General features: G+C 37.1%; 1 protein-coding gene across 1 annotated transcript in view; it reads left to right on the forward strand.

The window, feature by feature from the left end:
* Positions 1 to 22,836, forward strand: part of LOC112947381 (macrophage mannose receptor 1-like) — a 33,424-nt gene extending 10,588 nt beyond the window's left edge. The window contains exons 12-30 of the mRNA XM_026039461.1: positions 1,807 to 2,006; positions 3,375 to 3,502; positions 4,395 to 4,476; positions 5,736 to 5,880; positions 7,228 to 7,263; positions 7,350 to 7,525; positions 8,171 to 8,238; positions 9,742 to 9,842; positions 11,518 to 11,654; positions 11,912 to 12,026; positions 12,590 to 12,786; positions 13,817 to 13,907; positions 15,191 to 15,420; positions 16,247 to 16,412; positions 16,891 to 17,043; positions 17,383 to 17,499; positions 19,077 to 19,241; positions 20,738 to 20,770; positions 21,986 to 22,836. Of these exons, the coding sequence (XP_025895246.1) occupies positions 1,807 to 2,006; positions 3,375 to 3,502; positions 4,395 to 4,476; positions 5,736 to 5,880; positions 7,228 to 7,263; positions 7,350 to 7,525; positions 8,171 to 8,238; positions 9,742 to 9,842; positions 11,518 to 11,654; positions 11,912 to 12,026; positions 12,590 to 12,786; positions 13,817 to 13,907; positions 15,191 to 15,420; positions 16,247 to 16,412; positions 16,891 to 17,043; positions 17,383 to 17,499; positions 19,077 to 19,241; positions 20,738 to 20,770; positions 21,986 to 22,164 (2,519 nt within the window). The 3' untranslated portion in view covers positions 22,165 to 22,836. The remainder of the gene's footprint in view (positions 1 to 1,806; positions 2,007 to 3,374; positions 3,503 to 4,394; positions 4,477 to 5,735; positions 5,881 to 7,227; positions 7,264 to 7,349; positions 7,526 to 8,170; positions 8,239 to 9,741; positions 9,843 to 11,517; positions 11,655 to 11,911; positions 12,027 to 12,589; positions 12,787 to 13,816; positions 13,908 to 15,190; positions 15,421 to 16,246; positions 16,413 to 16,890; positions 17,044 to 17,382; positions 17,500 to 19,076; positions 19,242 to 20,737; positions 20,771 to 21,985) is intronic.
* The last annotated feature ends 1,822 nt before the right edge of the window (positions 22,837 to 24,658 follow it).

The raw sequence follows: 24,658 nt of genomic DNA on the forward strand, positions 1-24,658 counted from the left end.
AAAGGCAGATTTGATGCCAACATTTAGTTTGGTGCCATCCAGGAACATGTGGGACATCAGGGGTAAACTAGTTGAAATTGCAATAAAGAATAGATAAGAGGAATGTACTTGGAAGATATATAAAATTTCTTTTGTAAAGGGAGATCTCTTGGAGATCCCTGCAACAAACCAACTAACACATGGACAAGTGAAATCTAGTTAATGTGGTTTTAATTACTGAAAGTCTCAGCAAGTTCCACCAGGCTTTAAAGAAACTAATCTCTTTTGACACAGAAAAACTCTTTATATGAATATGAAATTTGGTTAAAGATAAGAAATGTAAGTTAGGAATTAATGACTAGTTTTTATGCAGAGAGAGTGCTCACCATTAGAACCCCATAATAATCTGGGCCAAAAGCCATATAATCAACATATTTACAGACAATATGGAAAAGTCTGTGAAGAACGAGGTGAAAAAAATTGCTAATGACACCACATTATTCCTGGTAATGCAGATGTGTCTCTGAGAAGTTGCAGGAGAATCTTGGGAGAGTAATTGAGAATGATCAGTGAATGGCAGGTCAGATTTGATGTAGATTAAGTGCAGCTCGTAGGAACAAACCATGTTGTATGGACATAAAAAATGATGGGCTTCTAGCTGGTTATTTCATTGCAGGAATTAATTTCTGGCACTAGAGTACACAGATACAGGTAAATACTGGGTCAGTGCTCAATGGAGAGTTAAAAAGTAAGCCAATGTTAAAATAATTAGGAAATGAAGAAAGAACATACCTATGTCATTGGATAAGTGTGTGCATGCATGTGTGTGTGCATGCATGTGAGTTTGACTGCATCTTGTCAGGGATATGCAGCTCTAGTTCCCTCTGAAAGAATTCAGAAGAACTGAAGATTCAGAGAAGGAGAAAAAGAGTAATCAAATGTATTTTACAGCTTCTACAAAATGAAAAGTTACATACATTAAGATTTTTTTCTTAGTTCTGTGCTTTTTGACCTGGAAAAGACAATTTTAGGCAAGAGAGGTCTGCAAAATCGTAAACAGCATGGAAAATACAAATATGAGCTGATTGTTCAGGCTTCGTGCGCATAGGAAACACAGGTGACTGCGTGAGGGCAGCAAAACTCATAGAATATAAGAGCAGATTTCATACATCTTCATAAAATATGCACTTAAGTAGGGAGTTCCTTGCCATAGGAATATGGCATAGGTGTGTATTTAAAATTTACACTTATTCATGGAAAGAGTGGAGTAGCTCAAAACTGCTGAACCATGAGTGGCTGAAGTTTTCATGTGAAAATTTGTTGCTCTCTTTTTCATATGTGGGTAAAATTTTTGGTTCATGCTCCTGGAAAAAAAACATATTTATTCGAACTCTTTAGTGTTTTTGTGTTAAAGCAGACATCACAGGATGTACTTTATATCTGCCTACATATGCACTGAAGGTTTGATTTTGATTTTTTTGAAAAGCACTAGAGACTGAGCTAGGGATGCCTGAAGTGGTATAAAACATACTTAATRTAAGTGGGAACGAAGTTCTCATTTGTGAATGCAGGTTTTCACTATGACAAAATAAGACCTACTTCATATCCATAAAATTTGTTATGAGGGAAAGGAAAAGTAAAAGAGAAGGATCTCAGTCAGCTTGTGACCTCCTCAGACTGCTAGTCTTCCACTCAGTGAAACCCATCTGAAATAGAATTATATTATTGAAGTGTTACTGTACTGCAAGATGGGAATGGGCACTGTCTGTTTGTAARTAATTTAGGTTCTAGAAAATGCCCAGCCTGCATTTTTTTTTTCTTAAAAAGGAAGGAAGCCAGGATGTGTTGCCATGAGAACTAACCCTGCAGCTGGATTATGGGATGTTCTTGACTGTGAGACAAAGCAAAAGTTTATCTGTAAGCAGTGGGCAAAGGGAGCAACAGCCGCACCTATTCCAAGTACAGCTCTAGTCCCCACGTGCCCTGAGGGCTGGGAATCCAACACCGTCAGCAGTTCCTGCTTTAAAGTAAGTACACAAACACTTGAAGGAGGAAGAAAGGCCTTGTGCTGCTTCATTTGAAATTAAAAAAAAAAAGAAAAAGAAAAAAAAAAAGAGAGAGAGAGAGACTTCTTCATCTAAGATTGAAATACAGTCAAACAAACAAACGAACAATCAATCAAAAACCTCACCAGGAATTATCTGTGAGAGACGAGAGACTAAAGAAGAAAGATGAGACTGAACTTAACACAATGGATGGGAGAAAGAGATGGAAAGGAAACTTAAGAGATTTCTGTGTATGGGTAAAATAGATTGGAGGAGAAAGTGGAAAACGAAGAATATAAGTATTCAGTCCCTGGATGGACATAAGGAAAAGAGGGGAAAAAAATGAAACAACTTATTATTTTAAGAGATAATGATGTCAAGATGTTATATTAAATAGCAGAAGCATCAAATCTTGACTGTTAGCATGACTTTTTATATCAGAAATGATCACTAGGTTGTGCAAGATCACATATTTAGCTGAGGTGCTGTGTGAAAGTTCTGGGAATTAAATACAATAACAGTGAAATCTGCCCACATGCAGGACAAAGTCTAATGCTGAACCTTGCAAAAGGACCAGAAGATAACACATGACATCTCAAATTAAAGGTTAATTAAACAAATATTTGTTAAGAGCATTTATTACAGGGTTTAACATGGAAAGTTACAAATAGCTTGTACTTGAAGTACACTCAGTTTTGAAAGGACTTTGAACAAGAAGTACAGGTAATGTGCAAAGATTGATTTAGGATAAATCCCAAATCAAAATAAAAAAATGTAAGATGCTATTTCTTTTTATTTTATTTGCATTATGGAGTCCTTGTGTTTTTATTATGTCAATTTTTTCATTTCTTTCAAACTTGCCTGAAACAGTATTTTTTTAGACTCCATTTTCCCCACAGCATCTTTTTATTTCTTTCTAACCTTGATCAAACTTGTGGTCATTTTCTATTAAATTATCGAACCAGTAAGACAATCCATGGCAAATGTGAAGAGAGAAATTAGCCACCATGAGACCATTTTTGCCTGTGTCTTCAGACTCCTCGGGTGACATGTCCATCCATATGGATATGTTTCATCCATAACCATTGTCCTTTACCTTCCTTTGGAGGGTGACCTGGGTCTTCCTGCAGGTAAAACTAGTTAAAGATGGTTGTATTTCTCTATAACAACTCTGTTTTGCCATCCCTATAACTAGCYAGACTATTTTGTGAGTGTAAAAGTTTTATGAGCAGTTAATGGTAATCCATGTTATTTCTAATATGGACTATTGGATTTTATGAAACCCCATTTATACATGAGAGATTGTTTTATTAAAGAGTGGAGTACATATTTTAAGTGTTTTCTATCTAGTGTTTTTACAGAGACAATATTGGAAAGAAATCATGGTTTGAAGCTCGACATTTTTGTAGAAAAATAGGAGGGGATTTGGCTACCATTAAGAGTCAGGAGGAGTCAAATTTAGTAAGCAAAGCATTAAGGTGAGTACCTACTATCTCCCTATTACTTATATATTGTACTATCTTAGTAGGGAGTTTTTATTAATTCATGTTTAATTTGAAGTCTTATAYATTCTTTTAGCTGATTTCTGAAACATATGGATTCCTTAAAAGCAGAAATACTTCATGCTATTTGAATTTTTTATATACTGATGAATATTTTCAACTATTTGATCATAAAGGGTTGATTATGCCCAGGAGTTTTATACACCAGTGTCGTGATTAATTGATATAATTTAGGAAGAGAAGAAATTACAGCAGAAAATGTGGCCAATGTATTCACTTTTAACTCGCCTTTAAGTAGTCAATTCTTGAACCATTTTCAAAAGCAAGAGCCTCTCTCAAACTGAGGGCAGTTCCTTTCCTCRGGGAATGGAGCTTTGCGAGGCCGCAATCAACAGTGACACAATGTCAGTTGTTCTTATAGCTCCTATATGGCATTGATTATGTGATATAATCTTGCTTCCTTAGCCCTGGTCTAAAATAACAATTACTAACAATTTTTAAAGACAACTGTTACATTTTATTGCTGGTACAAGAGTCTTTCCATAGCTCATGATCCAGAGCCAACGCTTCAGAAAGGATGCGCTGTCTTTGGGTGCATCCACACATTCAAACTGGGGATCCCAGTAGGTGTAAGCACTTGCAAAGCCCTGTGAGAGCCTTCAGACTGTATCCAACATGCCGGTGAGGTGTGTAAGAGGGAGATAAGCACTAGATATTGTTATGAAAATCTGTATGAAGTTTACTCAATGCTAACTGAAATCAAGTGGGATAATATTACAATTTCACTGTCCTTTGTCAACTTTGATATATTTCTAGACGTCATTTGTACTGATGTTTACACACTTTTCTGTCTGGTRATTTGTGTTAGTGCGTGTCGTTTTTATGAGACTTGGACAGGTTTGTTTTCCTTGAATCCAGATGAAGGATTTGCCTGGAGTGATGGTTCTCCAGTAAGTATGTTATTTTTTTCATCAAGTTTATTTGCTCAAGATGTTTTGTGGCTTCTACATGTGCTTTTTTGTTTCTTTTCCTGTTCGTGTCTTCAAAGAGTCCACTAATCCTGCAAGCATTTACATGGCTGCTAATCTTGATTATCATGAGTAAACTGTCAGCAATACATTTGAACACATGGAAATCATCTGCAACTACCGTCACTTAGTCTGGAGCAGTATCTGTAATTTAATGCATACCAGTGAAGCATATTTTCTTTTACAAGAATGACCACATAAAAATATAGAACATGGTCATATCAGATATTGCATCCTGTCTTAGACAGTGGCCAGAAGAATCTTAAGAAGCAGACCTAGAGCAAGTATATAAGATGCTTTTCGAGAATACTCTTGAGCCTCCCTTAAGCRGTGGCTCAGGATTTTCCAGCACCAGAGGTCTGATCTTTATACTTAGTGTATTTTCTCTCTATGAATGTATCCAGTCATGTTTTGAACCCATGTAAATATCCACAAATTTGTGAAATGTTCCTGCAGCTTGTTACTCTGCACTTACTCCCATGCTCTGTTTCCATGTTTCTCCTATTTCCAAAGCCACACAGACCCTTTCCTCTTATCCTGTACTACATTAGTTTCCTTAAAACTTTTTTTTTTTTTTTTTTGAGATTTTCTTGAAAATCCTATTAGATTGTATCAGGTAGATCTCTCTTCCCACATTAGTTCCTTCAGAGGGAACTTCATTAGATTTTTAAGACAAAACTTCCCTTGCAAAAGCCAGGCCGACTTCTTCCTCTGATGTATTTCCCTTTTGGAAGCTTAGGGACTGAAGCTGTGAATGTGGAATGGGTGCACATATGGGCACAGGCACTGGATGGCTTCTTGACAGCATCATTTTGAATCAGGTCACAGTCAGTTAAATGAACCTCTCCTTGGCGATGCTAGAGCAGCATGAGGGGTGAAATACTTAGTGACATGAAGTCCAATGGAAACAGCCCATTTGCCTGGTCCTATTCTGACTGCCACTAGGGCATAGGGTGTGAAGAAGAGCAGAAGGCCTCCCTGAGAAGTGAGCCTGATCCCCTCACAATTGCCATCATTACTCAACTGTAATAATTCTTAARTTTGTTGTTTTCCATATATTTTCCCTTTTTTTTTGCTGAGAATGTCTCAAGCAAATCCAGTTTGTTCTTATTTGCTGGTGGTGAATATAACTACTGAAACTATCATTGAGATGAAAAGAAAAAGAATGATTTCTTCCATAGGTTTTGTATACAGGCTGGAGCAATATTCCAAGAGATTCAGGAAGAGGCATGTCCTGTGGCTTACTGAAAAATAGTTTTTCTAGTGATAAATGGCGTATTTCTCATTGTGAAGCTCTGCATGACTGGATTTGTCAAATAAAAAAAGGTAAATTATTCCCTCGAAGTAGGAAGCGTAAATAAAATAGCATTTAAAGTAGTACTTTTCTAATGAGTAGCAGGGGAAATGGAAAAAATTTTGAAAGCTATGCTTTTTTTCAAGGGCAGGCAAAAAGAACTAGAGACATAATATGGGCCAAGGATTTCTCAGTGTTCAATGATGGAAATGAATTTTTTTTCATGCAAATTAAGTTTATAAATAATCCGTGTGTTTTCCAAGACCCCACAGATTGTGAGCTTTTGTACCGTAAGAAGCTTTACTTGGTGCACTTTTGCTGTAGAAAGCACAAGCTGTGTATTCCTTACAATAAAAGTTTCAGAAAAAAGGGCACACTAGATATATTTTGCCTTGAGATTTGACCAGATTTACGGTAAATTATTAGCAGAGATTTAGAGAAGGCGATAAGAGATGGGCAGAAGCAGAAGGTTTTGGGTTGCCTTCCTGTTGCCCTCCAGCCGTCTTATCCCTGCACCATATCCATGTGGGCCCTGCTAGGAAGTTACTGTGGAGTCAGCTAGCCTGGGTATGTCTCCTATTAAGCAATCCAAGCAGCCACTGACAGGACACATGGAGATCCGCACAGCCCTGGGACACCAGCTTTGCTTCCTGAAATCCAGTRTTGGAGAGTACTGAATCACTCACATGGGATATTTGGGTTCTACCAGACCAGATATTTTTGCAAAGAAAAATAGTTMCAATTGAAATTTTTCTGCTGCATCTAGACTTTGTCATGATGGTCTGATCAGGAAAGTAATTCCTATGAGAAGAACCTTCAGGTTTATAGCTGTTTTGGTATGTTTGGCAGTTGCTGCCTGGGCTGGTCACAGCTATGGCAGTATGGTTAAGAACATATTTCATTTTGCTTATGAACTTTTGGAAATGAGAGCTTTTATATATATATGTGTGTATATATATATATATTTATATAGTTGAGGTAAACTTATTTAAAACGTCATCTTTCTTGATAAAAAAATCATAATAGGGATTATGATTGCAGCTGTTTACAGCTGCATGAGTAAAGGAGTTGTAAAACCAAAGGTAAAAATGTTCTGACTACTGATGTTCACAGAATCTCAGAGCAGCTTTCCTTTATATGGAAAGGAAAGGTTGAAATCCAAACCATGATTTTCCTGATATAACATGCAGTTCATGATACAAATAGAAAAGTAAATGTCAATGAATATTTCATGATATGTACTGAAGTACATGGTTAAACATGCTTCCTTTCTGATCATTGCAAAAGATCGCAGAACTCTAGATGATTCTCGTTCATTTTTTATAGGCAATCATTTAATACATTTCGGAAACACATCACAAATCTGTTCTATTTTGCAGGAATGCCTCTGAAGTCTGAACCGCTTGACACWTATGGTAGGTTGTTTGCATGTTCATCTTGTTTATTAAAATTGTTATTCTAAAAGAAAACTTCTATTTTCTTTTATCTTATTATTCTCCAGAATATAAAACCACTGCAGATGGATGGGTAATATATGAGGATAAGCTATATTACATCAGCAAAGAGCGTGTGTCTATGGAAGAAGCCCAGGAGTTTTGCAGGAAGAATTCTGCAGAACTGGCTGTTGTTAATAGTAATAGTGAACGGATGTTCCTGTTGAGAACTCTTAAACGAAATGTAAGAATCAATATCAACTGACATCCCAAAGTAGAAATGTTTTTGACAACCTGTTCCCCGAAAATGAATTGTGTCAAAGATAGCACTGTGAGCATTTTCACTAATGAAATCTGCCTGAGATGAGATCTATGAAATTCCTCTCAAAGTACCTTGTCCTTTGATATGTCAAGCTGGAGTGTTTGTCCTCACAGCCCTTTTGGTCCATAGGGATTTCCTCTGTTGTTTTCCTGCATGAGAAAGAGCTCTAGGAAGAGGAAGGTAGGAGGATGTCATGCTGGTCTGGGAAGCACCAAGCATGAGGGAGTGACTTGAGGCTGGAAACAGACAGTGCCACAATGTTGGAGAGAGGAAAAAAGACATCTACATGTTTTTTCCTCAAACACTGTTTCTCTCTTACCCAGTCCTGAGTTATTGGAGCTGTAAGACTGAACTCTGATGTTGTAGACAGTGCTCTGCAGCTATGGAAAGCTGACTTCTGCTCCTGTATATCTAAATATATGATTGTACTTAATTATAAGTATATGCTTTATTGTTACCACCTTTAGTGACTCTCTGCTCTAGGTACCTAATCAATGGTCAGTGCATTTCTGTTTGTTCTACTTCAAAGATTTTATTCTTAATTAAAATGGTGTCTTTCTGTTCTAGGATAGATTTTCGGATTATTCTAAACCATACTTCATTGGCTTGAAAGTGAGTCTTGATAAAAAATTTAGGTAAGTTAAAATGATTACTTCAGCTCTTAACATATAGAAATGAATACTACATTTTATATAGCTGAAGGTAATAAAATATATAACTTTAAAGGCCTGAAAGCAGTTGTGTGTACATACAAAGCAGTATGAAATAGTCCTGGAATAGTCCAAAGTCCAATACTTTGCTCCAAAAAGGAAGGGTGGGAAGAGGAAGGGGAACATTTTTTTTTTCTTGAAAAATCACTTATCTAAAACATTTCTTGATATTTCTTCAAGTATTCTGATTTTCTCAAGTTTCTGTTAAAGCTTTGCCTTATAAATGGAAAGAATACCTCACCAGGCTATATTTTATACATCTAAAACCTGTAAATACACATGTACAAATTGTGTTACTTTCTATACAGCCTATCTTTCATGTGCTTTTTATCAACTTATCATGGTTTCACATAGATTTCAGATAGACCTTCCGTGGTTAGAAAGGTGGGGACAATTGATGCAAAAGCTGTTTCTGATGGAGATTTTTAAGGCAGTCTATGCATAGACCCATTCCAAGAGAAGTTCACACTGGTATGAAACACTGCTATGAAACAGCAGAATACTGACTCCACCTTCCCATCTGAAGGTTAGGACACATCTGGGAGGGGAAAGACCATGCTCCTAATCCTAAAATAGGTTTAGAAGAGATTTGAATTTAACTAGTCACTTTAATCTCAGTAAATTACTAACCTTGCATAGAGCATGAGGAGTGTGCACTAATTAGAGAGATGGGACATTGCTTGACTCCAAAGAACATCTCATTTATATAGATCAAGTGTAATAGACAAGTAAGAGAGAGTAGGAGGGAGCTGAACTTGATTTTACACTTCTAGATGAGTAACCTCAATTCTGAGCTATTGATTAAATGCAATGCCAAACTCTTCTTCCTACAATAGCAATTTATTATAATAAAAAGAAATAAATATAAAGAAAAATGTTGATTTTGATACTTCAGAAAGTGGTGTGAAAGCTGAAAGAATGCCTGTTTGTCTCCAAATTCAAGACTTAGGAAGAATAACTTATTGAGATATTTCTCTTCCAAGTAAAATSTATGGTTAAGTAGTCTTGCTTGCATCTATGAAAATATCAGAAACACACAGACCGAGAGTGTTAGTAGTAGTGTTAGTATAGTATTAACTAAATGATTCAACCAGATCAGTTAAAACAAAACATTTACATTTCTTCCTTATATTAGGGCAGGCTACATAATAGTTTCTGATAAGAAATGATTCATTCCTGTCTGTCAGTGAAAAATGTATTTCTTTTTGCTTGGCATGAGTATCATTTTGCATATAAATTGCAATAATTAATTAAGGGAAAGAAAATCCACAAAATCCCTCTAGCTTTAACCAGTCAGTTCCTACAGGTGCTCATGGACCTTTTCTTCACTGCAAATGTTTTTTTAAGTTTCTTATCCAATGACTGAGGTGTATTAATTAATAACTGTTAGTATACTTTCTTTTCTTTTCTTTTTTTTTTTTTTTTAAGCTGGATAGATGGGACTCCAGTGACCTATGTGGCTTGGGCTCCCAATGAGCCCAACTTTGCAAATAATGATGAAAATTGTGTGATTATGTTGTCAGACATAGGTAAGTAAGAGGGCAAAAATTTAGATTTTTCTTTTTCTTTTGATTTGCCTAAAAGGCTAAGTGTTAGGCAATTTTAAATGCTCTTGAATGTAAATACCTTGCAAAACAAATCCTAGAACTAATTTTCATCTTGACCTTATCTCTGTAGCTCAGCTGATACTAATGGGAATTCAATAACACAAAAAGAAGTTATAGTTTCTAAACATCTCATCCAGCGAGCCCACCTAAAATTCTATGTTTATACGTAGGCACTAAAAGTGAGATGGGCACCTAGTGTCATTTTAAATGCCTCCTTCAGCTGCTGATCCAGAAAAGGTGGCTTACCCACAGATCCATGTCACATCTGCCAGGATCCATGTAGATGTGTCACCTATCCTGAGCTTGCCTCAGATGACTCAAGAGCCCTCATGTTGACACCTGAATTGGGCCGTAAGTGTAGTATTCAGCCTGAGTTGACAATTACATGTGAATGTGAGCTAGACTCCTAAATTTCTTTAAGGTCAAAAGGAGATGTCATCAATGCACCCAATGCTGACTGAAGAGCAATTCAGTTAAGCCTAGAGTAGGCTTCATACACCAAAATACACATGACTATGGGCACTTGCGATTTCCTAGAGTTATCCCATCTGAGTTTTCTAGAGGAACTGTGACATTTCTTCCATCCCTCTGCATGAGGGAGCTGGAAGGTACAACCTTTCAAATAACTCTAACACTTCAGCTTAGATAATAGAGAACTAGAGCAAGATTCATTTATTTAAAACAGGTGCTTAGAAACCCGGTATACATTAGGAATGTATACATACATTAGGAATGTATACATACAACAGGAATAGGTATTTTAGTCTGCAGACCGAATCCCTAGAAAGTGATGGATCAACTTGAAGTGGCGACCACCTGGAGATTTCACAAATTTCACAGTTTGAATACCATATTGTGCCTTTAGTAAGATCCAGTATTTCTTATCTCATCCATTCCCCTTTCAAATGTGATTACTGGTATATTCCCCTGCTGCCTGCAAGGTAGTGGTGCCACTGTCTGACCAAGYAGCCAGCTGGTAGCAGATTCGGTGGGGAGCTTGGGCTGAGGTGTAGCAGGGTCAGGCAGTTCAAATCAAGCATGAGGGATGACAGCTCTGCTACTGTTAGAGTAATGCTAATATTATGAGCTTCAAGCTCCTCATCAAAGCTCTCGTGGTAATTTGACCTTCACACTAAGCTGCACCCTGAAATATAAAATACAGTAAATYGTTTACTGCTAAGAAAATGTTTATAACATATTCATTTTCTTTTTCTCATCCTCTGTCTTCCTGTAATTCATGTGCTCACACTCCCTGAAGGGGATAAAAAAGTGTAATGAAATTATTTGATGATTATAGCTTTTCTTTTGAGGCATTTGCCCTTTCTTCCTGGTCCTTTATTCATTATCTAATTGCTATATTCCAAGCCAGCAGCGGTGCCCAGCAGCTAATRTGCATAAACATCTGCTGCTTCTAAACAATAGTTCACTGCCTAAGTGTTGTGCATTGCACTTCTACTACCTCTGACAGCGTGCAGTGTACAGATCATCCTCTTTATAAATTAAAGAAGTGCTAGATTATTGCTACAAATATGATTTCTTACTATTGCTGTTACAAATACAACACCTTGATTTGCTGAGTCAATCTGATTTTTTTTAGGCTTGTGGAATGACATAAACTGTGGTTCCACCAATCATTTTATATGTGAAAAGCATAACAGTTCTATCAATTCAACTTTTGCTTCTCCATTGCCTCCTGGAGGATGTCCAGAAGGTTGGCTGTTTTTTAACAACAAGGTAGGTCAAAAAGTATCTTCAGTGAATTGTATATGAAAGTCAAAATGAAAAAAATCCGATTACTGAAACAAGTTGCACACCATTAATAATTTAAATTTAGCGTTCTTGGTTTTGTTATTATTCTGGCTCCACTTTCTTTTTCTGGAGAAATACAGGTGCTATGGTTAATTGGCGTTATTCACCTATTACAGTTTCCCTCTTCTTTGCTGGTTGRAATGAAGCACTTGACCCATGCTTTGCTTTGCTTCCTCCCTCAGTGTTTCAAAATATTTGCTTCCACTGTAACAAGAAAGCTCACATGGCATGCTGCACGAAACATTTGCATGGGTCTGGGAGGAAACCTGGCTACCATATCAAATGAGCAAGTGCAAGGTACATATTTGAGCTCTGTTGAAACGGATGGGTTATTGGTTACCTCTCACAAAGCCAAGTAATAACCTCCTGCTAAGGAAAGTGCTATAATGTCCAATATAGATTGTAGGATGGTCTGCCAAAAATTTTGTGTTACATTAATACACGCTTGGGTTTAACTCTGAAGTACAAAAGGTTATTACATTCAAGAAGTAAAAAGTATGTTGTTAATTCTTTCAGCATGCTCAGTTTGCATGAAACTATGAAAACTGCAGTCTGTTTTGAGTGCGATTCCCTYGGTCTAACAGAAAACTGTATTCTTTCTCACTCTTATTGGCARTATGATTAGTTAGAAAATAATGTGTGCATACATATTGGGGAAAGGGACGTTTCTTCATTTGCTCCACAGTTTAGTCTTTGACTGTTTTTTCAGCCTTGATGAACATTTGGTGAAAGGCAGATGGACTCTGTTGTGGGAAATGTTATCTTTAATATGGCCCCAGTTCTGGACATGTGTGCAATTTTCATGTTTTGGATCAGACATGATGAGAYTTCCTTAACATGAAATCTTTGCTTCCTCCCAGCCTTCCTCTTTTACCATTTAAAGGAAGCCATAACTAATGTGTGGATTGGAATGAATGACATCAATGCGGAGTCTACCTTTCTATGGACAGATGGAAGCACTGTTTCCTACACCAACTGGGTTAATGGTGCACCAGAAAAAATACAAAGTTTCTTTGACTATTATGATTACATCAGCTTGATAGACAAGACTGTGGAGGTATTGAAAATCTAAGTAACCTAAATATCTCAGGCAGGATTTTTTAAACAGGGTATCAAGGTGTTTAAATAGGTCCTTTCATAAGCAGCATAGGGTTTAACACATGATAGTCCTTCTAAATAGAACAACATATTTGGCAGACATTCTGAAGAAGAGGGTCTATGTGCTTTGTCTGACATATTGCAGTACATGTGCAAGAACTACTTTACAACAAACATTAAAGTTACAAAGTCAAACTTAGAAAAAATATCATAAATCAAAATTAAGATTGCTATTGCAACATTAATTTCTCCTTCTATTTATATGTATTCCATCACAGAATCACAGATTGGTTGAGGTTGGAAGGGATCTCTAGAGATCACCTAGTCCAACCCCCTGCTCCAGCAGGGACACCCAGAGCACGGGGCACAGGGCGGCATCCAGGCGGGTTTGGAAGATCTCCAGAGAAGGAGACTCCACAGCCTCCCTGGGCAGCCTGGGCCAGGGCTCTGGCACCCTCACAGGAAAGAAGTTCTTCCTCAATAACATATTTCTGAGAGAACATGTTCCCATACTGTTATACTAGTTCTAGGTGGTATAAAAGGATATCACCAAAGTAAGGTCTGTCACTGTGCTAAAATTTCAATGTCTTTTCCAAAAGAAACGCACTTGCAGTTTCTGGAGAAATGGTAGCAGACTTTAGTCAGTAGGGAAAAGAAAAATCAGAATACTGAAAGCCTGGCAAGGCCAATCTTGAAATCAGAAAATCAGGAAAGCTCCTGGAAAGAAATTTTGAAGCAACCAAAAATAAGGGAACTGAAGGGATTTTTTTTTCCTAAGATATCTAACAGTGATAACTTGTTAATGACTAAAAATAGATGGTACAGAGTGCATGGCCTGAATCTGCCAGGCGTCCAGCAGCTACAGGTTGGTCCAMCAGGCTTGTGCTAGAAATACGGGAAATAAAATGCTTCCTCTATGCAAATACTGGCTGCACAGCTCTCCTCCTCCTTGCCTCTTCCAGTGACATTGTGTGTCCTCTTTCCTGCAGACAGACTGTGTGTTCATGATAAAGACAGACGGGAAGTGGAGGGATGATAGCTGTGACAACGAGAGAGGATATATATGCCAAATGAATCCATGTGAGTTCATAAATCAAATGAGCATCTCAGTTAAATAAGATAATACAAAACACTTYGCAAACAAATGTGTTTCTTTTTATCTTTTCTTGAACCTCATTCTGAGTCTCTCTGGTTTTCAGAAATTCACCAAACTCAGGGCAAGACAATTTTAAAAGTACAGTTTGTCCCACAGAGCTTACTAGAGATGAATCATTATCTTAATTGGGTTTTGTGTCTAAATCGTGAATAATACTAGACAATAATAAGTGGAAACAGATTTCTTCCCAGGGGAATATGGGGCTTTTTGCATTCTCTTTAAGTGCATTATAGAACCATCTTCTTAGAGGGATCTCCCCTGGCTATCTCAGAACATAGCAGATAATCCTTTCCTAACCCTCATCCTGTATATCTTATTATGTCCATTAAAATATACTGTCTCTGGGCTATTCCTTCACTGTTGAAGAATACTGATTTTTTTTTTTTTTTTTTTTTGCAGCCATATGAGTAATGAATTTGGACTCTTCTGCTGTAAAATTCTCATTATGCAAATCTCTGCAGCCCAGCAGTAGAATAGGAGTAGGGCAGGCAAAGCCCAGATAATGAAGCAGTATTTCTATGCCTTTCTTATGCCATTAGTAAAGACAACCTGTCTCCTCCCTTTAATCAGCTTGTACAGCCTGCTTGCTGTCAATATAGCTAACTTACTTGTAAGAAACCCACTCTCCCTGTGCAGCAAACTGAGGATTTTAGGAGGGCGGTTGCATCCTGAATCCCATCTACTGCTSTTTTGATACATGGCTGTTCCCAAGGATAAAAACAGATGCTCAAATGTGCAAAAAACATTCCAATGCCCTCTCAGACAGGCTAATGAGGCAAGCAGTAGTTGATAATCATCTAATACTGGGTATCAAAGGCYCAAGGTGTGATAATGTTGTACATAAGTAATACTGTAATGGCCTAGCTCAATGTCCTCAGTGTCACTGATGTGAAATAGGAGTATACTCAAGCATCCAGATTTAGGTAAAATATATGAATGTACAGGGGGATCAAATCTCCAAATTATGAGTAAAATATTTGTAGCAATCAGGTCTCTAGCAACTACACTTCAGGGGCAGCTAGGATTTCTGTTTGCTTTCTATATTAGCAAGTATTGTTTTTAACAAGGTTTTGTTCATTAAAAAGTTGGTCGTTAACTTAAATAAGTTTTTTACTTACTATTTATACTGTTTCTTTTATTATTTTAAGAGCCTGTATGTTAGAGATAGGTGTGTGATAAATTCGTGTGTTCAATTTTCTCTCCATAGTTAYGATGCAACCTGAATCAACAACAAATCCATCCCCTGAACTTGTCCATTATGGTGACAGTAGCTATTCAATCATCTCATCTGAAATGCCATGGGAAGAGGCCAGGAAMAACTGCCAAGACAAATCTGCAGAGCTCGCCAGCATTTTAGATGCCTATATCCATTCATTCCTGTGGGTCTGGATACTTAAATATGGAAAACCTGTATGGATYGGTCTTAACAGCAATGTGGTAAGAGCACTGGATAGATGGAGGCTGGAGTGCGTGGTGAGCTCTCCTGCTCTTTAGCACTGTGTTTGTTGCCACAGTCATATCAGTCATGTAGGAACCATCTTCTGGATGGATTTGCTGGGTGCATGCATGGATATCTAGCATTCCTGCTAGAATTACCCAAAGACTACGCACACCAAATGAAGTGGAAAGAGAGACAGGTCATGTTGGGAAGCAATACATGGAAACAGAAAGCTACAGAAATGATAGGTGAAATAAAGATGCAATCTGGGAGTCAAAAGCCAGGATGTGCAGCTGTTACTGTGTCGCCATATACAGCAGAATGAAACTTTCAGGTTGACTACTTATAGATATTTTATTAATAAAAATGTGTATAAAAGAGATATTCTATAGATGAWTTTGAGCTTTAAATGTCAAGTAATCTTTACTCAGCAGCTTACTCACTGCCTTACTCTAAACAAAGCAGAGCAAAGAGGTTGAATTCCACATCACTTCTTCTTTTGGTTGTGGAGTCATTGAAAGATCTAAGATGGACTCATCTGAAGGTCTTACAATATTTTGGCATAATAATAGGCTGTGCTACTTTCAAATCCTCCCCTGCTCACACCTAGTGCACTGTTGAACACTATTCATACGTAGTTCTTATGTAACACATACATTCAGTGTACAGAGATATTGCTTAGTACAGCAAATAATATTTTAAAAAATATGGCAGTATAGCCTTTTTTGATGAAAGACTTGGATAAAGATAGGGCATTTATAGGAAATTTATGTGTCAATGCTTTTTATCTAACAATCTCTACTACCAGAATATATTTCTTTGCAGAGTGGGAGCTATTACAAATGGACTGACAACTGGAAAACTAGGTACACTAACTGGGCAGCAGGAGAACCAAAGGAAAAAGATGCTTGTGTCTATCTAGGTCTTGATGGTACCTGGAAAACAGCATCTTGCAATGAAAGCTACTTTTCAGTTTGTAAAATATCAGATGGTAAGCAAATGAATTTCATGATTTTTAATGGCACATTATTAATTCCTTTAGTCTTTTTAATCCTAGGGGCTTTGCTATAACTTGGGCTAAAACCCTCAAAAGAGTGTATGCAAGTGTATGTAACTGGTGGGAACTTGCACTGACTCTGTTTATCAGCAGCTACATAAGGTCACACACAGGTGGCACAAACAGCCAGAATATAGGCACAAGGATTGCTTTTCCTCTCGTTATTGTTGGGTTAGTTAATTAGGTGTGATCTGTTCCTCTGCTTTGAGAAATGTGGTTGGAGAAATGAGATGTTACATGGCCTAATTGTCTGTCTCTGCCTACTATCTCAGCTGAGGGCTTCTTAAAGCTAAGCGAATGTAGCTAAAGCTAAGTGAAAGAAATCCCTATGTGTGTGTAGCTCACACGTGTATGTAGCTCCAGCTAGTCATTAAAAATACAAATTTTAAACCATATGTTTAACCATCTTAAGTTATAGCCCCTACTGATCCTGCTCAGCTGCCTGGAGACTGCCCTGAAGGAGATGATCTCCGAGCTTGGATTCCTTACCATGGTCACTGCTACTACATTGAATCCTCAGCTAGGACGAGCTGGGCCTTGGCTTCCCTGGAATGTGCCCATCTAGGTGAGAGGCTTTTAACTGACTGACAAGATTTATGTAAAGTTTTATATAAAGGAGATATAAAGATGTAGAAATGTTAAAAAAAGAGGATACTTCAATTACCTAAAAAGCTATTTTAGAATTGGATGCAATGAAAGTAAGTTGATGTGGGTGGCTTTCTGCAGCACTCCTCCTCAAATTGGAGAGGCAACTGTGTGAGGACAAGGGCTGTGACCATAAAAAGAGCAGAGGATCCATGTCAAGTGGGGCAGTTCCTCACCAGCTGCAGCACTCTTTGGTTAGAAAGGATGGTGAGAGAGGCAGAGAGCTGCTTGCTAATGCTTTCTTGCTAATGCCTTACAGATGCTACCCTGGTTTCAGTAGAAAATGAGGAAGAATCTGACTTTCTGACACACAGAATACAACCTCTTGGAAACAAAGTAGGAGGTTTCTGGATAGGACTTTACAGAAATGTGGCTGGTAATGTCTTGCCTTCAATACTTGCTTTAAAACACTTTCATAAGATAAGAAAATTAAAGATAACTTTAACTCTTTCTCCAAAAAWATACTAACAGCATCTATTTTTATTTTAAGGACTAACAGTAATATATATATACACAATAGGATGGTGCTTGCTATCCATTACAAAAACCTTATGTTGGAAGTCACCTGAGTTAGCAGATAATTTACACTATCAATATGAAGYGAACTTCATAATGCACCAGATGCTTTTGTCTCCAAGTCAGCCTCACTGAATGCTTTGAGATAAAGCASTGACTTTATGATTCAGCTATGATTCAGAAGGAAAAGAAACATTTTGTCTTTTTGACATGATCTTCAAKTATTAGTCATCAGACTAGTTCTAAGTTGTGCCTAACCCAGGCTGTCTCTGACAGGTTGCTAACTCCAGGTCTTCCGTCAAAAAATATAGATAGTTTAAGAAGACAGTTTTTCATAATTGAGCTGAATTCTCTGTCGAGGTCCAGATAAAGCTTCTCACCAACTGTGAGCAACTGTGCAAATTGTCGCATTAATTGTTGGAAGTTGTCTCTGTTTCCATTACAAAAGCTGAGATGCTACGAGACTCAAAAAATYTGCATAAATACCTATTGAAAAAAAAATCTCCCTCTTTCTCCTATTSTCTCTGTCTCTCTCTSTGTGTCTCTCTAGATATATAATGTGTAATCATATGGCAAGTTGATCTATGATCTCCTTCTAGTGGTGGCCAGTGGCCGTGTGTCTGTGTAGATCCTGGATCTAGCATCACAGGACATGAGTGGGATTGTTTAAAGTACCAAATGGAGCCTGTCTGTGTGATAATTTCCTGTCTGAGGAAACATGATATTGATAATCAACCTGATTGTAAACATCAAGGATGCTCTTATAAGCATCAAGGACTGAATCAATAGCAAATAAACATTTCCAAGCAAATTTTGTCTAGAYACAACTACATAATAAACTTGAAACAGTTTTCTAGAAAGAAAAATATGAGAAAAAATATCTATTTTACTGTTATGAAGTTTTTTTATTTAATAATTTAACTGTGAAAATAATTAAGGCACTTCTTTGATAGTGGTACATTCTCTCTTCTACAATAATCCACTGTGGCTTTATGAAATCTGTTTTCACAAATGTGAACTCACAATGAAAGCTGCTTGAATTCTAACAGAATAGTGTTTTYGATATCCCATGCTGTGGCACCACTTTTGTAATCTTTACAACTTAAACACTTTCCACAACTCAAAGGCTAAAAAACTTTTTCAGTGGTAACTTTAACAAAGCCTCTTGCGCTCTGGCATTTCTCACTCTGTTTGTGGCTTTTTTGAATGCAGTTTAATGAACGATAATTTTTCTAATAGTAATTCTGCACAATTTTGATGCAGCATTTCTTGCAACACTTTTATATAGCAATAATTTTCTAGGAATAAAAAATATGTGATCTTCTACTGGAAATGGTTTACRTGATTTGAAGTCATATGCTGAGCTAAGGAGTTAAAGTATCTATCCATGAGATCTATTTAAATACTTATTTTTCAACATTTTACTCTTAACTTTAGACCAGTGGCTGTGGCTAGATAATGCTGCAATGGACTTTGTCAACTGGATGGAGGAAGAGGAGACCAGTGCAGAGCATCACTGTGTTGAAATGATTGCACTATCTGGTTATTGGGATAATATTGAATGTTCTTCTGAAAAAGGATTTATCTGCAAAAAACCCAAAGGTAAGTGCTGTGAATAGTGACAGAGCTGAGCTGTTTAACAGTAGCTGCTATAGCCCTTTTGTTACCATCTGTGCTGTGTAGCATGCAGTATTTGCACAAATAATGCAACATATGTTTGTGTGTATGGACACACACATGAATCACTACGATTCATACGGAAGTCTTGGATTTTCTCCAATTGCCATATACAGTTGCTTTCATCATCTTTATTTCTGTCTTGAAACTCTATACTATTTGTTCCTATTCCTCCTACATATGATCACACCTTTGCTCTGATGGTTTAAAACCTTTCTCCGACTTCCATCTTATGACACTTATATACCAAGCTGTAAGCACTTTTTGTGCCCATATATTTACCTTAATGTCAAGGGGACCCATGAATCTCAAAATTGCTCCTCTGTGCATTGAACAATATTGGAGAAAGGAGCTCTTCCTCCTTAACCTTAAGCTATGAAGAGCAATGGAGAAACAAGGACTTTGTGAGATCAGACTAAACAAACTTTAAGATAAAAGTAAGATGAGCTTGTTCTATTGTAGAATAAAAGTTCAGAAAATAGTAACTGTATTTTGAAGTAGACAGAGAAATGAGAAGTAACTTGCCTTATGAATACATTTAACCAGCCTTCATGGTGGTCTCTACATTCACTCCAGCGCCTCAGATCAAGTTAATGCCACAGATATTTTGTATTTTGAAGCAACAGTAAAAACTGCAATAAAACAGAACAACTCTTAATCAATTCTGTTTTCAAGTTTTGTYTTCTCTTTGTTCTGAAGGATTTCCAATTTCAGTTCATGGGTTACTACTGAATATAATTTTTCTCTTTTGGCTCCTTACAGCCCTCAATTCTGGTTCATTCAACCTGAGACACAATTTAAGTTCTGAGTTAATGGAGAATTGTCAGTCCACATTTAGAAAAGTCGTTTCTGGGATGTTCCTCTAGTCCCCTTAATTAATATTAACAAATGTTAATTGGTTTAGAAGATATTTTTATAAACTATGTCTGCAAGTCTGTACTGACATTTTAGTTTGTCTTAGATCATTTYTCTAAACTTTTGTGGTTGCCTGTTTTTGTAGACTGAGCTCTTCACAACACTGTCTTCACTTTTATGTGAATATGCTAGTATGCTGTAAGCACTCCTGACTGAGAATAAAACAAGCATAGTTCAGCATCTGTCAAACCTATGCAAATTGTGACTTTTCCAAGAGCTAAATATTGCCAAAATATTAAGTATTCAAATGTTAGTTGACATAAAAACAATTAGAATATTATAGTTACTTATATTATATTAATATTATTATAATTATTATAATATTACTATTATAGTGTTACTAAATAGGGAGGTATAGTCTTTGTAAGTTGATTTTTGCCTCATTTGTAATTAATGCCATAATAAGCCTTTAGGGTTTTTTGTTGTTGTATAATTTTAGTGGAATAGTAAAAATTTCATAGATTCTGACGAAATGTCATATTATTTCTCTCTGATATTCACTGAAGTTGTGCCAAGTGGGAGTCCTCTACATGAGAAAGGTAAGAGTTTTCAGAAAAAAGYTAATGAAAATCTAATTGCAAGAAATTAAAATGGGTTTTCCTAAACCACTCCCCCTATAGAAGAAACCCTGCTGACAGTTGCTTGGATGCATGGTTATAAATCAATTACAGTAAGTCCTCAACTGTCTTTTACAACAGCAAGTTGTAAACTGCAAGTGCTCCATCTTCCATGTATTTGGTCAGCTCTGTTGCCTCAGGACCAAGGTCAAGCTGATGAGCTCAGCAATGACCTAACTTGTGACTGACTTCAAGAACAAGCACAGAGAACTTTACCTTCACTGTCGTAACCCATGTATATTTAGATGGAAGTGTCTTTGCAAATTTGCTGCACAGATATTACTGTAAGCACTCTGACATGAAAGTATTGGAAAACTCATGTCCAAGTAATTAGCATTCCATATCCATGTCTAAAGGATAACTGTTATAAAGGTTGTTATATGATTTCATCTATCGTAACATCTGCTCTATATTGACCCAAGGTCTYCCCTGAGACTGGAATTTGCTGTTTCTTCTATAAGGCAGCAGGGGATATTGCAAGTTTGATCCATGCTTTCCACACATTACATGAAGGCCAMGAACAGCAATAACCCCACAGTAGAAAACATGGAGAAAATTTTCTTATCCCAGCTCTTCAATATTTTGCAAGCTACTAWTATGATGCAAGATTATTGTTCTCACCTTGTTTCACAGTCTTACAAAGGACTGTATATCATGAGATGGACAGTAGGAACAAAGAAGATGTAGAACAGTGTGTGGACTAAGGATGTGCTTTAGACAGTGTTGGCCAAGGGGCAGAAAGTCAATGTGAATCATAAGCAGAATATTGCCCTTAATTTGAGGATCACCTTTACTTTTCATTTAGTCAGAAGCAGAAGCAATGCCTGCCATGAAGGTGACCAGTCATTGAGCACAGCTGTTTAACAGCGAATAAGTCATACATTCCTAATTCTTACGTACATGCAGTGCATTCATAGAGATCTTTGTATATTGCCACAATCCAGATTCACTGAGACCAAGTATTAGCTTTAGCAAAAGGAACCAGCTAATAACCAGCAGCTATTCAGAGTTCAGGTCTATATCAAGCAGACTCACTCCAAGGTCAGACTGCAGAGAACATCTCCATCTTGTTTCTCATGACTTATGTTAAATGAAACATTAGCAAMGTTTCTTACAGTAATATGCTTTCATTTTCAGAAGAGACTCATCCATCTGTTCATCTATCTGTTTGGCTACTGGGTTTCCTGGCCATTCTCACTCTTCTTGGAGCTGGCTTCTCAATCTACTGTTACAAGAAAAAAAGACAAGACCATCTATCAAGAGAGGATGACAATGAAACACTTGCAAAATGCAGTATCAGAGATTTTAGTGATTAAGGAATTGTTGAGAATGRGTCCTATGGCAGTTATCAGTTCAGAGGAACAAGATGCTTGCTGAAATTAAAGGATGTGTCTGTTAAAAATCTCAAATGAGGATATGTATAATGTTAAATCCTATCTCTCTCTGTTTTTTTTTCAATAGCAGCCTCCTTTGTTTCACAAATTACAAAATCATAATTATTGGCTTATGCTATAGTTTTATAACAGTTTATCCTTACAAAAGTTTTTGCTAAGATATGTATGTTACCTGTCAAAAAATGAACATAGTGAAAAACAACTATGAAAGTCAACTAGTGAGAATAAATATTTAATGAAGCGTGATTCTTAGATACAACTGGCCTTCCCTGTCCTTTTGAACAATGCCAAGAACTCACAAAATSTAATTCTGTTGTCATCCTGAACTCTTTTTGCCCCACAAACCTCACTTCAACCATCCCATTGATTGATTGATTTTTACAGCTGTTTGCTACCGTCTTTATTTTAAAAATGTGTCTCTGAATGATAATCTCAGATAATGGTGTTCAATAAAACCTTGCCATTCTCCTTTTCTGCTATGAACAATGCAATTTACACCACTGAAGGATATTAAGTTCAGTCATGTCTTTTCTCAATCTGATAATATGAGGGATTTTGTATTATGTTCAATATATGTGAATTAAAATATTCTCACCTTTGCAAAAGGGCTTAAACATTGTATTTTTTCTTCTTCTCTTTAATGTGTTGAAATAAATAGAGGGTTTTATTAATATAATTTTCAGCATCAAAATTCCCAGTGGATGAAGGACAGTTCTTTCTGCTTTACATAGTGCTGGTAGCTACTGAGTGACAATCATCAGCTTCACGTCCCTGGGAGGAGATGGCTCCTTTCCGAAGCATAACATTTGCAGTCTCCTGGATTTTCCTTTCCCACAAACCTTGCCTTGAAGCTTCCCATGGATATGTGACCYCTATGCCTTTATTTTCATTTTGAACATCAATTTATTGTGCTCAATACAGATGACTTTTGTTTCCACTAATTATCTTAGACACTGGTGGGCAAAGAGTGTCCCTGAAAAGTGTTGCAATATCAAATAGGAAATGAAAATAAACAGAAGTGCTTAAAAAAATGTGCCAATGCTAAGGGAATGGCCAAACTACCCAAACTGCACAAACTGTTGAGCCTGAGAGAAATTCCTGCTAYATAGCTGGATTTCCATCATATCTGAAAAGAGGAAGGGAGGGTGCTCCTGTCTACACAGCATCTCTTTGCAAGTAATGAGGAGGGCTTCTGTTCTCTCTACTCTGAACTCAGCTTTCTATTTTTAAAAAWTTTTAAATTTTCTTCTTTAAAGTTCCCCTTTCTTTAAAGTTCCTCTTTATCTGCTTGTGGCAGATACTCTAGCAGCAATCTGTGGAAAGGCAATGTTTACAACATTAGAAAAAGAGTGTAAAAAGCAATGCAAAATAGAATTGAGGTGAGGCAAACACAATTTAGGCACTAATCATTCCGGGGGAATAAAGTTTAGATGATAGCCCCAGCATGTACCTGCGCTATCTAAACTCCTCAAAGACTCCTGTGCAAGATAAAAAGTTAGGGTTTTTTTTTTGTTTGTTTGTTTTTTTATGAATAAAGGTTTCTTTATTTATACGTATGGAACCTCAGCACTTGTTTTTGCATGAATAAAAGCAGGAACTGAACAAACTTAGTGAGATCAGCCGCTTGCACCAGTGAAATTCAGTGTGCAGGACAGTGGATATCCAAGGTTGGTAATCAGCGTTAAGTTCTCTGGTTGTGTTAAGAGATGCAGTTGTGAAGCACTGAATTTTCACTCCTCCTTTAATCTACCTCTGCCAGCACTGCCTCCTCCCAAACCCRTTGCTTGGCCCTGGGGAGGATAAGCTTCATGAACGCCCCCTTACATAAGGGAAATAAAGCTCAGTTCGGAGTGGAGTGCAGATGRCACTACCTGCACTAGGCACAGGAAGGCAATGGGCAGGAATTGTGTCCTCCAGGAATTTTCCATGGAATTCCCTCTACCAGAGCTGTTTCACTTGATATTTTAAGATATATCTGAACTATGGTTTTCTGTTTAGACTCTGCTTCCATTTCTCTCCTACCTCATCATTCTTTTTGTGTAGCATCACTCAGCCTTAAGACTTTGGGCCAACCTTGCACATSTTGCAGACAGACACCTGTCCCACAATATCATCTGCAGGGAGATCTTCCATCAGCTCTGGTTCTTCTTGCATTTCTTTCTGTTTTACTGTAACAGATTTGCTTTTCCTACAAAGCAGCCATCCACAAAGAATGAGGAACAAAATCTGTAGTGTAGTATACTACAGGAATAAGAGTATATTCTAAGTAGTTGCACAGAAAGAATTCTTGAGTTTACTGCAATTACAGTCATAACACATTTTATATTTCAAATGAAATTGTATTAATAAAAATGAAATTCTAAGAGTGCTTTCATTTCCGAAGTTGATAGGGAAGTCTTTTCTTCTTCCTTTTTTT

Source organism: Nothoprocta perdicaria, unplaced genomic scaffold, assembly GCF_003342845.1.
Source record: "Nothoprocta perdicaria isolate Ctin4 unplaced genomic scaffold, notPer1 scaffold_23, whole genome shotgun sequence".
NCBI classification, from domain to species: Eukaryota; Metazoa; Chordata; class Aves; order Tinamiformes; family Tinamidae; genus Nothoprocta; species Nothoprocta perdicaria.